General features: G+C 48.3%; 1 protein-coding gene across 1 annotated transcript in view; it reads right to left on the reverse strand.

Annotated features, from left to right (window-relative positions):
• LRFN2 (leucine rich repeat and fibronectin type III domain containing 2) overlaps positions 1-7,146 on the reverse strand; it is a 37,997-nt gene extending 30,851 nt beyond the window's left edge. Inside the window, exon 1 of the mRNA XM_014782739.2 lies at positions 5,733-7,146. Coding sequence (XP_014638225.2) covers positions 5,733-7,132 — 1,400 coding nt within the window. The 5' untranslated portion in view covers positions 7,133-7,146. The remainder of the gene's footprint in view (positions 1-5,732) is intronic.
• Between the last annotated feature and the right edge of the window lie 3,650 nt (positions 7,147-10,796).

Here is a 10,796-nt window from a genome sequence, read left to right on the forward strand (position 1 = left end):
TTCTGTGTCCACGTGTCCCAGGGCCTGCCTGTGGGGCTCAGCCCTATGCACAGATAATTAGGAAGCTAATTATCTGATACAGGAGCAAGACACGATTTCATAGGCAATTCCCATCCTGAGTTATCCAGGATTTGGGATTACTCATGCCTCTGCTCCCCCTTTCCAGTATGTAGGACAGAACCTGATGTTTTCAGACGCTATTCCTAGCTCCCCAGAGCTCCTGTGGGCCCTTGGCGAGGGTCAATGGTGACCTCTCTGTGACTTGTGTCCATTCTGGTTGGACAATCTGAGCCTCTGCCAAAGTCCCTGTAAGTGACCTCAGGCCCTGGGGCTCAACCCCTAGGAGACAGGGCACCCCAACCCTGGGAGGTAAGACGCCATAGTGGCCCCAACTGATAAGAGCAGGTGGATTTAGCAACAGTGCTAATCATTGTCTTGATCGTGGGATTATAAAAGTCTTAAACAGGGTCATGGACTATCAGGGCTGGGATCGTTTAAGTCAAACGTTTCCACACCTGTCTGAAGTCAGCCTGCCCACTCGCTGTCCCTGGCACGGGGTCAGCCAGCTTCTGCTGGAACCCTCCTGGTTCGGGCAGCTCTTACTTATCCTGCTGCTGGGCAGCTCGGATGCTCATTTCCATTCCGTTCATCAAACGTCGACTCAGTAGCTGCTGTGGGCTAGGACTTATTAGGAGCAGGGAGCACAGAGACGAGTACACATGAATAGCACATGCTAGGGAGCAAGAAAGATACAAAACCGAATCATTTCACAGCCAGATGGAGAGCAAGGAGAGAGGTTTGTAAAGCTGTTGCTGTTGGAATTTTTTCTTGTAATGGGCTGACGCCTACTTTCGTGTGTGTATGTGTGTTTTCCTCTCTTCTACTCCTAAGTTCTTTGAATAAGTTATGGGAGCTATGACTTCTTTTCTAAGTTCTCATCTCCATGGTAACCTTCGTCCATCCCACATGGGCTTCCAGAATCCCATTCTCATCATTTGATCTCTGGATACATTGCAGTGGGCAAAAATGACGCTTAAGACTGTGGCATCTTGTCTTAAACATATTACAGCTCTGCTCTGATCGGCTTGAATTATTTAATGATTAGAATCATAACCTCCCACGATCTGAGCACTTTACTTCTGTTAATTCAACCAAAAACTAAAGGAGTCTTTTAGCAGGTCCATCACTTTGTGGCCAGGATGTCCTTGAGATCAACTAGAATTCTGAGCCTATGCCACAGAAAATTCCAGACAAGTCAGATTTTCCTCACCATTGAAACCTTGAACCACAAGGAATGCATATTTTCTGTGTCGTTATCCGTGTCAATGAGAAAACGTATTGAGCAGTACAGAAATGGGGGCAGATGCTGAGGCACCAGGCAGAGGCTTCCTTGCATGGTCACAACACTTCATTAATCAATCTGGTTATTTGACCAGTGACAAGTCCACTTCATTGGTTCACATTTCTCCGTTTTGTCCCAAACACAGTGTGAGATTTTGTCAGATGTCCTATACAATTGTGATGCACTGTGTATGGTAGTGAGTCAGAGCCAGGGGAAACTCCTAGGACATTTCCAAGGGTACCCATCACCCCAGAGATCCTGGTCTACCCGCCCTGTGGAGACGCACAGGGGCGGGGCCTAGTGGAGAAGCAGCGAATTGCTGAGCCAGGAGGGATGTCGCTGAGGACTGCTGGCGTCCTGAATGATGAGGAGGCAGCTTAACAGGTGGAGAACTGCTGGTCCACAGTGTCTCCTGAAGAAGCTCAATCATTTGGCAGGATTTGCCTCTTGTGAACCTATATTGGGACCTGACAATCAGCATTCTTTTCCAAGGGCTTACAAGCCATCTGTTAAGAAATCCTTTCTAGAATTTGGCAGGGACTCCAGCCCAGCCTAGCAGTCTGTGCTTTACTGGGTCTGTTCTTCGAAAAGCAGAATATCGGCACTTCTCTTGCTGTCCATGCTGTCTCAGGACCACCCCACTGGCTTAGGACCCTCATCTGGCGTTCCTTTAGTCCTGGACGTGACCCTCTGGGACTGGGGACCAGAACTCAAGCACGGCAGTGTGACGTGTCTCTGCTGGGCTCTGGTTTCCTCTCGTAGTGTTGATCTGGTCCTTCCCAGGTCGCCTGGATTCAATTTCTGTCTCTGCTTCCCCCTGTGTAACCCTTGGGCACGTTTCTTACACAGAAAGTGGAAGAATCGTAGTTCTGGCCTCCTGGGGTTTTGTGAAGCTAAGTCAGTTAGTACGCACGAAGCCCTTAGAACAGTGCCCGGCACGAGCGAGCTCTCGAGGCGGATGTGTAGGTGCTATTACTGCTGCTGCCGTCCTCGCTGGGGAGGGCGGAGGCAAATTGGAAATTGCGCGGCTTTGCCTGCCAGCTCTTGTCTAGTGGCTTCGCAACCTCTTTCCCAACCAGCAGATTTTGTCGTTTTTTCTCCTTGCTACGAACATGGATTAAAAAGCCCTTTTTGGCTGCCTTTAGCTCTGTCTGAACTTCTTTCTAATATTCATCTTTGGATATAGGCCTTTCTTCCCTTCTTTTGTACACTTTCCTGTAAAGTCTGAGCGCATCAGAGAGCCACGGTGCAGCCGCTGGGGTCTTTTCTTCCTTATGGGGACAATTCATTTTCTAAAAATCTAGTCTCTTTCTTTGAGTTTCCTGTTGCTCTCGGGACACTGGGCAGCATGGTCACGGTAGATGAGTCTGGGCGCTGAAGCCAGAAGGTGGGGGATCAAATCGGACCTGTGTCTTTCTGGCTGCGTGATGGTGGGATAGTTGTTAATTCTCTCGGCCGTTTATACTTCTTGGTGTGTCCAGGAGAATTAAATGCGATACTGCCTATAAAGCTACGTGTCAAACACGCAGTAAGCTGGCAGCAACGTTGGCTAGCGATTGCTGCTACTAATATCTGGCTGCAGACTCCCCCTGACCTTTTTCTCTAAAATTTTGGAAATCTGTCTTCTTAAAGACTGAATTGTATATCTAACCTTCCTCTTCCGTTTCCTTCCCCAGGATGGCGGACAAGATAGTGGTCTTATTCTGAACATTACTACTACTATGACTATTACTAACAATAATAATAATAATTTGTATTCCTCGAACACTATGTGCCCACACTATTTGGAGAGTTCCCATGCTGTGTCTCTTTCAGTCCTCATGATGGCCCTAAGAGGAAGTTGGCATTGTTACCTGCATTTATCTGTATCCAAGTTTCCCAATGCTTCCATATTATTAGTATTTATAAACAGAGTGTCTCCAGGTTCTCAGTCACCAAATAAAAGCAGTGTGAATTCCCATCTTGAGTGACTTCAGGAGCAGAGCCCCAGTCCCTCCTGTGTCCTCCCAGGGTTTCTGAGACCCCCAGGGAGGGGCGCCATTGATGCCAACATCTCCCCCCACCTCACAAACTGCATTTCCCTTCACCCTATGCCTGTGCGAGCCTCATAGCTGGTAGCTTTTCGCCTTTACACATTTTATCAAAGTCAAGACCACATAATAAACTCACAAGTGAAGAAAAACACTTATTTTCAAAAGGTCAACCTCACAAGCTATCAAAGAAATGCAAATTAAAACAGGTTCCACTTTTTACCTATAAAATTGGCAAAGGTGAAAATAATTACATATTCAATAATTGGCAAAAGTGTGGTCAAAAGGGCACAGTCATCCTCCACTGATGAGAGGGTAAATATTTATATGCAATGTATAAAGATTATAATTTACTCCTTAAACCAGTAATTCAACCCCTAGGAAAATATGCTAAGGAAATCATTGAACTTGCACAAATATATTTACGTACAAAAATATCCATTGCTACATTATTTTAATATTGAAAAATGGGAAACAACCTAAATGTCCAACAGAAAATTGGTTAAATAAATTATGGTACAGCCAAATGAAAAATATTTTACTACCATGGGAACTAAGCAAGCTATAACGTTGAGTGGAAAGCATTAAGAAACAAAAGCATACACTAGATTGATCATAAATATTATTTTGAATTGAAATAAAACTGAGAGGCCAAATGTGTCTGGTTAGCTTTGGGATTACAGGTAATTTTATTTCCCTCTTTATCATTTTCTCTACTTTCCAAATTTTCTATTACTTTTATAATTAGAAAAATGGATAGATGTATTAAATTCATATATCTATATCTGTACCTCTCTATGTAAGTATATATGCATATACCTGAGCTCAGTTCTAATGCTGTTTTCTCTACATCCTGAGAAACGAAGCTGCTCTCCAGACAAGGCAAGCACACGCCGGGTAAGGGAAGTTCCCTGGCTCCACCCTCAGTCTCGTGGACTCGATCTGGTGAACGAATGCCTTCCTTACATGTTCTTCTCCCCCACCCCTTTCCATCCAGAGACTCATCAACTCAGGTCAGAGCTGGAAGAAACCCCAACGATGGATAAAGGTTCTTGCCCTCTCCTGCCCTGTGGACCCTTTGGCTAACTGGTGAAGCCTGTGGGATCCCTTCTCAGAATAACCATTTTAAATGCATGAAATAAAACACACAGGTTTTCAAAAGGAACCTTGCATTCCTTGAGTGGTAAGATTCTAGGCCATGTCCCTCATGTTTAACGCAAAGTGAGGCCGGCTGAGAAGGGAACTCATATGCGATCAGACCTCCCAGCCCTCTGGCCCCTATCTACCACTCAGAGCTCCTCCCTCCCTCTGAATGACGTCTATGCAATTCTACTGTAGCTTTTCAGTCTTAACTTCCCTTTCTACCAGGACTAGGAAATGGCCCTGTGATCCCCAGAGCAAATTTACCAGGTCAACAGCATTGTCTGCATTTCCAGGTGAGGAGACTGACTCCCAGAGAGGTCAGTACAGGTAGGTAGGATGACCCCACCTCTAATATCCGGGGGCTCACAGGACCTGGTCTGGCTAATCAGCTCATCCAGGACTTCTGTGGGACCAACTGGGAAAGGAACAAAGGGACACTCTTCTCCCTCTAGGGCTGCTCAGAGGAAAGAGGCTGCCTGGTGGTGAAACCAAACCAGAAGAAAATGGAACTGAGGGAAGGTAAAAAACTGAGAAAATAGGATATTTGTGGGGCCTTTGATCTAGCTGAGCCTGAAGCAGGCTCAATATGTCGGCTTCAATTACATGAGCCCACATATTACCTCTCCCTTTTTCTTTTTAAGCCAGTTTGAATTGGGTTCAATTACCTGCAACCAAGTGTCCAGACTAAGTCACGAATGAATTACCCCCATTTTACAGATGAGAAAAATGAGGCAGGCCAGGAGAATTAAACGGCTAGCAAATGGCAGAGCCGTGATCTGAACTCTACTCTTTCTAACCTCAGTCTTAACCCCGACTGCATGTGAGTCCAGGTGGAGGCCAGATTCATTCCTCCTTGGAGGAGTCAGATCTTTCAGCAAAGAGGGCTGCTCGTTGTTCTTGCAAGTCCTAGGGCTCAAAACAGAAAGTTCGGAGGCTCATAGCCACATGACCACCTACCACAGACACGCCCCTGGGGGGCAGGGTCCCCCCACCCATGCATCTGTTCAGGCTGCCCATGTGGGTTCCTTTCTTCTTAAATTTGTGGTTGATGTTCTTTCTGTCGCCTCTTACCCGCATAAATGGCCCACTTGGCCCCGGGATCCCCACAGGCCCCTTTGGGGAGGACGGGCATAGGTGGGAACAGCTCATAGCCCTCCCCATCACCTCCTCCTTCCCCAGCCAGCCACCTGCTGTTTTTGCCTCAGCCCCCGGCTCACCTGTAAATCAGTACCTCATCGTCGGAGCAGTTGTACTGTAGCTGGTACATCTTCACCCGGGGCGCTGACTTGCTGACCGACCACTTGACCAGGGCGGAGGTCGTGGTCACGTCGGACACCAGCACAGCCCGCTCTGGGGGGCTTTTGGGAGGCTCCCCGCCCCCACTGCCTCCACCTCCACGGCTGGTCTTGCTGGAGCCGGTGATGTCTGAGAGGCGGGACTTGGGGGGTGCGGTCCGGCTGGTGCTGTTGCTGAGGTGGGGCAGCTGGATGATGGAGACCTCCACCATGGCTGTGGCCTCCCCGGCGGCGTTGGCGGCGATGCAGGTGAAGGCACCGCTGTCCTGAGACGTGGTGATGAGGATATCCAGGGTGCCGTTCTCGTACACGGCGGTCCTTGAGGAGTTCCCCACCAGGCGGTCATCGGGCGCCACCCAGTGGATGAGGGGGCTGGGGTCCCCGATGGCCTTGCACTTGAGTGCGGCCGCCTGGCCCTCCAGAACCAGCAGCTTGTGCGTGTGCTGGGTGATGAGAGGCGGCTCGCACACAAACTCCTCCTCACGCACGTGCCAGAAGTAGCGGCCCTTGAGGCCCCCTGGGGAGCCACAGGTCTCCAGGTCATCGTCCCGCTCCAGCCTCCGCAGCCAGAGAAGCTCACAGTTGCAGTGCAGCGGGTTGCCCCCAAAACTAAAGGACAAGGGTGGGGCAAAGGGCGTGGCGGTCAGAGTAGAGGCCTGGGAGCGGGCAAAGATGGGGTCTGGGGGCAGCTTCTGCAGCCGGTTGGAGGTGAGGTCCAGGCGGGCCAGTTTCTGCAGGTCGGCAAAGGTGCCCTCAGCGATGTGGTCCAGCAGGTTGTGGTCCAGGCTCAGCTGGTGGAGGTTGACCATGCGCCGCACAGAGCCCCAGGGCAGGCCGTGGAGGTTGTTGTAGGAGAGGTCCAGGTCCTCCAGCGTCAGCAGGAAGTCCTCGAAGGCCTCGTCGGCGATGCTGCCCAGCTGGTTGTTATTTACGATGAGGTGCTGCAGGTTGACCAGGCCCCGCAGGGTGTCCTCCCCGAGGCCGGGCAGCCGGTTGCTGTCGAGGTGCAGGGAGCGGAGGCTCTCGAGGTCCAGGAAGGAGAAGGGCTGGATGTGGCTGATGGTGTTCCTGGACAGAGTCAGGTCCACCAGCCCCGTCATGTTGGCGAAGTCCTGGCGGCCGATGTGGATGATGAAGTTGCCCCCCAGACGCAGCTCCACCGTCCTCCGGTCGATGTCAGGGGGCACGAAGAGCAGCCCCTTGGAGGGGCACAGGGTCCCCAGTGACTCAGACAGGTTCTGGCAGACACAGTACTTGGGGCAGGCGTCAACCACAGCAAATGCCATGCCAAACGCCAGCAGGCCACCAAGCAGGGTCTCCATGGTCTGGTCACTCAGGCCGTGGTGCCTGGAAGGGAGGGACACAACGTCAGGGTTGGGAGGCGACATCCTAACACCCTCGCCCAGAGGTCCCTCCCTCACACTAACCCCCCACCTCGGGGAGCAGCAGAGTGGCATCTGCTGGTGCGAGGTGTAATCTCTTCTACCAAGCCCTCTAACACAGTTCTACTTTTTCCCTTAGCTCTCATCACCTTCTGACAGACTATTCAATTTGCTTATTAAGTATGTTATGGAATATTTCCTATCTCCCCCACCAGAATGTCAGCTCCAGTAGGACAGGTCCTTTTGTCTGTTTTGTTAATTGCTGTATCCCCTGCATCTAGTGCAGTGCCTGGAACACAGGTGCTCAATAAACATTTGTTGGTTGGATGGAGGGGTGGATGGATGGAGGGATGGATGGAGGGATGGAGGGATGGATAGATAATACCATACCAGCGCTTCATCCAATAATCATTGGATTTGAAACAGTGCCTTATGGCTGTATTTTGAAGCAATTTTACCTTCTTAATTGGTTTAGGCTCTGCATGAAATTAAACTGGACCAGCATTCCTTAAGAGCAAAGATGTGCACAAGGAGAGAGCTGGTCCTGAGAGACACCAGGGTTGGTAAGGAACTGGTCTGGATAAATTCTTCACCATGGAGAATCCACATAGCAGGATGAATCTTTGGGAGTTCAGGGAAGTGAAGAAGGGGGTGGGGTGGAAGCAAAGGCGTGAACTTCTTCTGAGTATGTGCGGGGTCCTCTTCCTGGACCTTCATACGCATCATCTCACCCCGGCTTCAGGAACCCCCTTCACAAGGGAGGGCTTATCTTTGTGCACAGAGGAGGACTTGTAAACACCTTATAGCCTCCTTCAAGTCTTCACTCAAAAGTCATCTTCTCAAGAAGGCCCCACCTGACTATGCAGACCCCTCTTCCCTGCTTTGTGTTTTCTCCTTGAAATGTATCACTATCTAAATTACTGTATATTTTACCTATTTGTCTTGTTTATTGTTTGTCTTCTGCACTGGCAATGAAGCCCCAAGGGGTTGGGACTTGTTTTTACTCACTGCTATATACTGAGGGCCTAAAGCAAACCTGGCACATAGTAGGTGCTTTTGCATGAATGAATATCTAGGGGAAGAAGGAACAGGACGTTGGCTCAGGTCTTTGTGCTTCCAAATCCTACTGTTTCTCACTATTCCATGTTGTGCTAACCATGGCTCTATTATGCTAAAAACATGAATTGAGTTGGACTTTTGCAAAACTGTGCACACTGGTTGTGTAGCATCACACAGGCCAGCAGTTCTCAAATTGCCTTCTAGGAGTGCTAATTAGGGTTCTGCAAGAAAGACTTCTAAGGCCAACGAGTCGAGGCAGCGCAGCCCACTCTTGCTCTCTCTTGCAAAAGCTCTGTATGCGTTTGCAAGTTCAGAAGGCTGAGAAATTCTGCTGCAGTAAAGAAACTGGATTAATGTTTAATTCTGTATTGCTCCCTTTTTTTTTTTTAACTAAAGACATTCCTTTTTTTGAACAACAGCTATATCTTGAGGAAGGAAAGCTCCCTAATTCCCAATGAGGAGCACAGATGCAGACAAAACAACTAACTGATTAAAAAAAAAAGATATATAGTAAATTTAAAAATCTATTCCAATCAGATATTACTTTATTGTGAAGATTTCAATTCCATTATTGCATCTCTTTGAGGATAAATCTCCCACCTAAGACCCTTCAGGGCCAGAGGCTTACCCTATATTTCACCTGGAGAGAGTATTTCTCTTGAGCAGCACTGTCCAGCAGGAATAAAATACTAGCCATGAATGTAATTTTACATTTTTTAGTGGCCATATTTTTTAAAAGTAAAAAGAAACAGGTGAAATCAATTTTGATAATATATTTTATTTAACCCACTATATCCAAAATATTATTTCAACATGTAATCAATACAATTATTGAGATGTTTAACATTCTTTTATTTGTACTAAGTCTTCAAAATTGATGTATATTGAACACTTAGAGCACATTTCAAGCGCTCACTAGCCAATAGCCTACATATTGGACACTATAGCCCAAGGGCCAAATCCAGCCAGCTACCTGCTTTCATAAATAAAGTTTTATTAGAACGTGGCCATGCTCATTTGTTTACAAATTGTCTGTGGCTTTTTTCCTGCTACAGGGACAGAGGAGAGTAGTTGCAGCTGATATAATGTGGCCAGCAAGGCCTAAAATATTTACTCTCTTGCCCTTTATAGAAAAAGTTTGCTGACCTCTGTTATAAAGGATTTTTTTCCTTTTCATCTTTATTATGGTCACCTTCATTAAAAGCCCTTGTCAACGTGCCTAATTCCACACAGTCTACTCTGGGCTCCCATGAGCAATTGCCTACCCTGCCAGTCTCTGCTGTCACCGACCTGTTCCCTGAGGGATACCAGCCCACCCTGACCCAGATCCCACCAGGCACATCCACCCTAGAGGCGTCCACATGTGGAAGCTTTCCACCTGCCAACTTCTCCATGCTCAAATGTGTTCTGGCTTTCTAGGTCCATGTTTAGCTGGGGCCTGATAAAACAAGCAGGAATCTTCTCCATCTGCATTAACCCTCTATTTTTTTTTGGTGAGGAAGATTCACTCTGAGCTAACATCTATTGCCAGTCTTCCTCTTTTTTTGCTTGAGGAAGATTAACCCTGAGCTAACATCCATGCCAGTCTTCCTCTATTTTGTATGTGGGTCGCCTGCCACAGCATGGCTGACGAGTGGTGTAGGTCTGTGCCTGGGATCTGAACCCGCAAACCCGGGCCACCAAAGCAGAGTGCACTGGACTTAACCACTATGCCACAGGGCCAGCCCCTGACGCTCTTATTTTTTAGGACAAGACCAAGTCTCTGCAAGAGCTGGTCCTGCCCACGACCCCACTTGCTCTCTTACCACTCTCTTCCTTTGCTCTTCATGTCCCAGCTACACTCAGTCTCTCCTGCTTATAAATGCCATGCCTGATCTTCCTCCAGGACTTCCTACACACTCCATTCTCTTCCAGGCTTCTCCCCCACCTCCACTCCTGCCTGGCAGAGCTCCTATCTACCCCTGGGTCTCAGCTTAAACACCACCTACTCCAGGAAGCCTCTCCAAAAACTAGACCAAATTAGGGCCTCCTGCTATTTGCCCCTTAGCACCCTGCACTTGCCCTACATATTGCTCATCACACTTTAACTATAATTCCTTAATTACTTACCTGTCTGTCTTCCTAGACGGTAAACTCCAAAAGGCAGGGAGCTTACCGGTCTTGTCCACCTATCACTGTATCCCCAGCCCCCAGCACAACACCTGACTCATAGTAAGTAAATTCCTAATAAATATCAATTGAATGAAGGAATGAATGAAATACAGTGCTGAGCAAAGTGAGTTTCTGGCATTGGCACTGAGGTTCTGAGTTCTGTATCAACACTGTCCAGGGTTCGTTTAGCTAATCAGCTGAGAAAATCATCTTTATGGAGTGGCCTGGTCACAGCAGAAGCTTCAGAAGCATCTTCTGCCAACCATCAGCTGTGCTTTCCGGCATGACTCAACACGGTCCTAGAGTCAGGGAGGCCATATTTCTCTGTGCCCTGTGTCTGCTCAAGTAGAGGTGAGTGGTACCCCCATACCCACTGAGGACACAGGGACAGCCA

Source organism: Ceratotherium simum, chromosome 13 (assembly GCF_057802395.1).
Source record: "Ceratotherium simum simum isolate JZ-2026a chromosome 13, ASM5780239v1, whole genome shotgun sequence".
Taxonomy (NCBI): domain Eukaryota; kingdom Metazoa; phylum Chordata; class Mammalia; order Perissodactyla; family Rhinocerotidae; genus Ceratotherium; species Ceratotherium simum.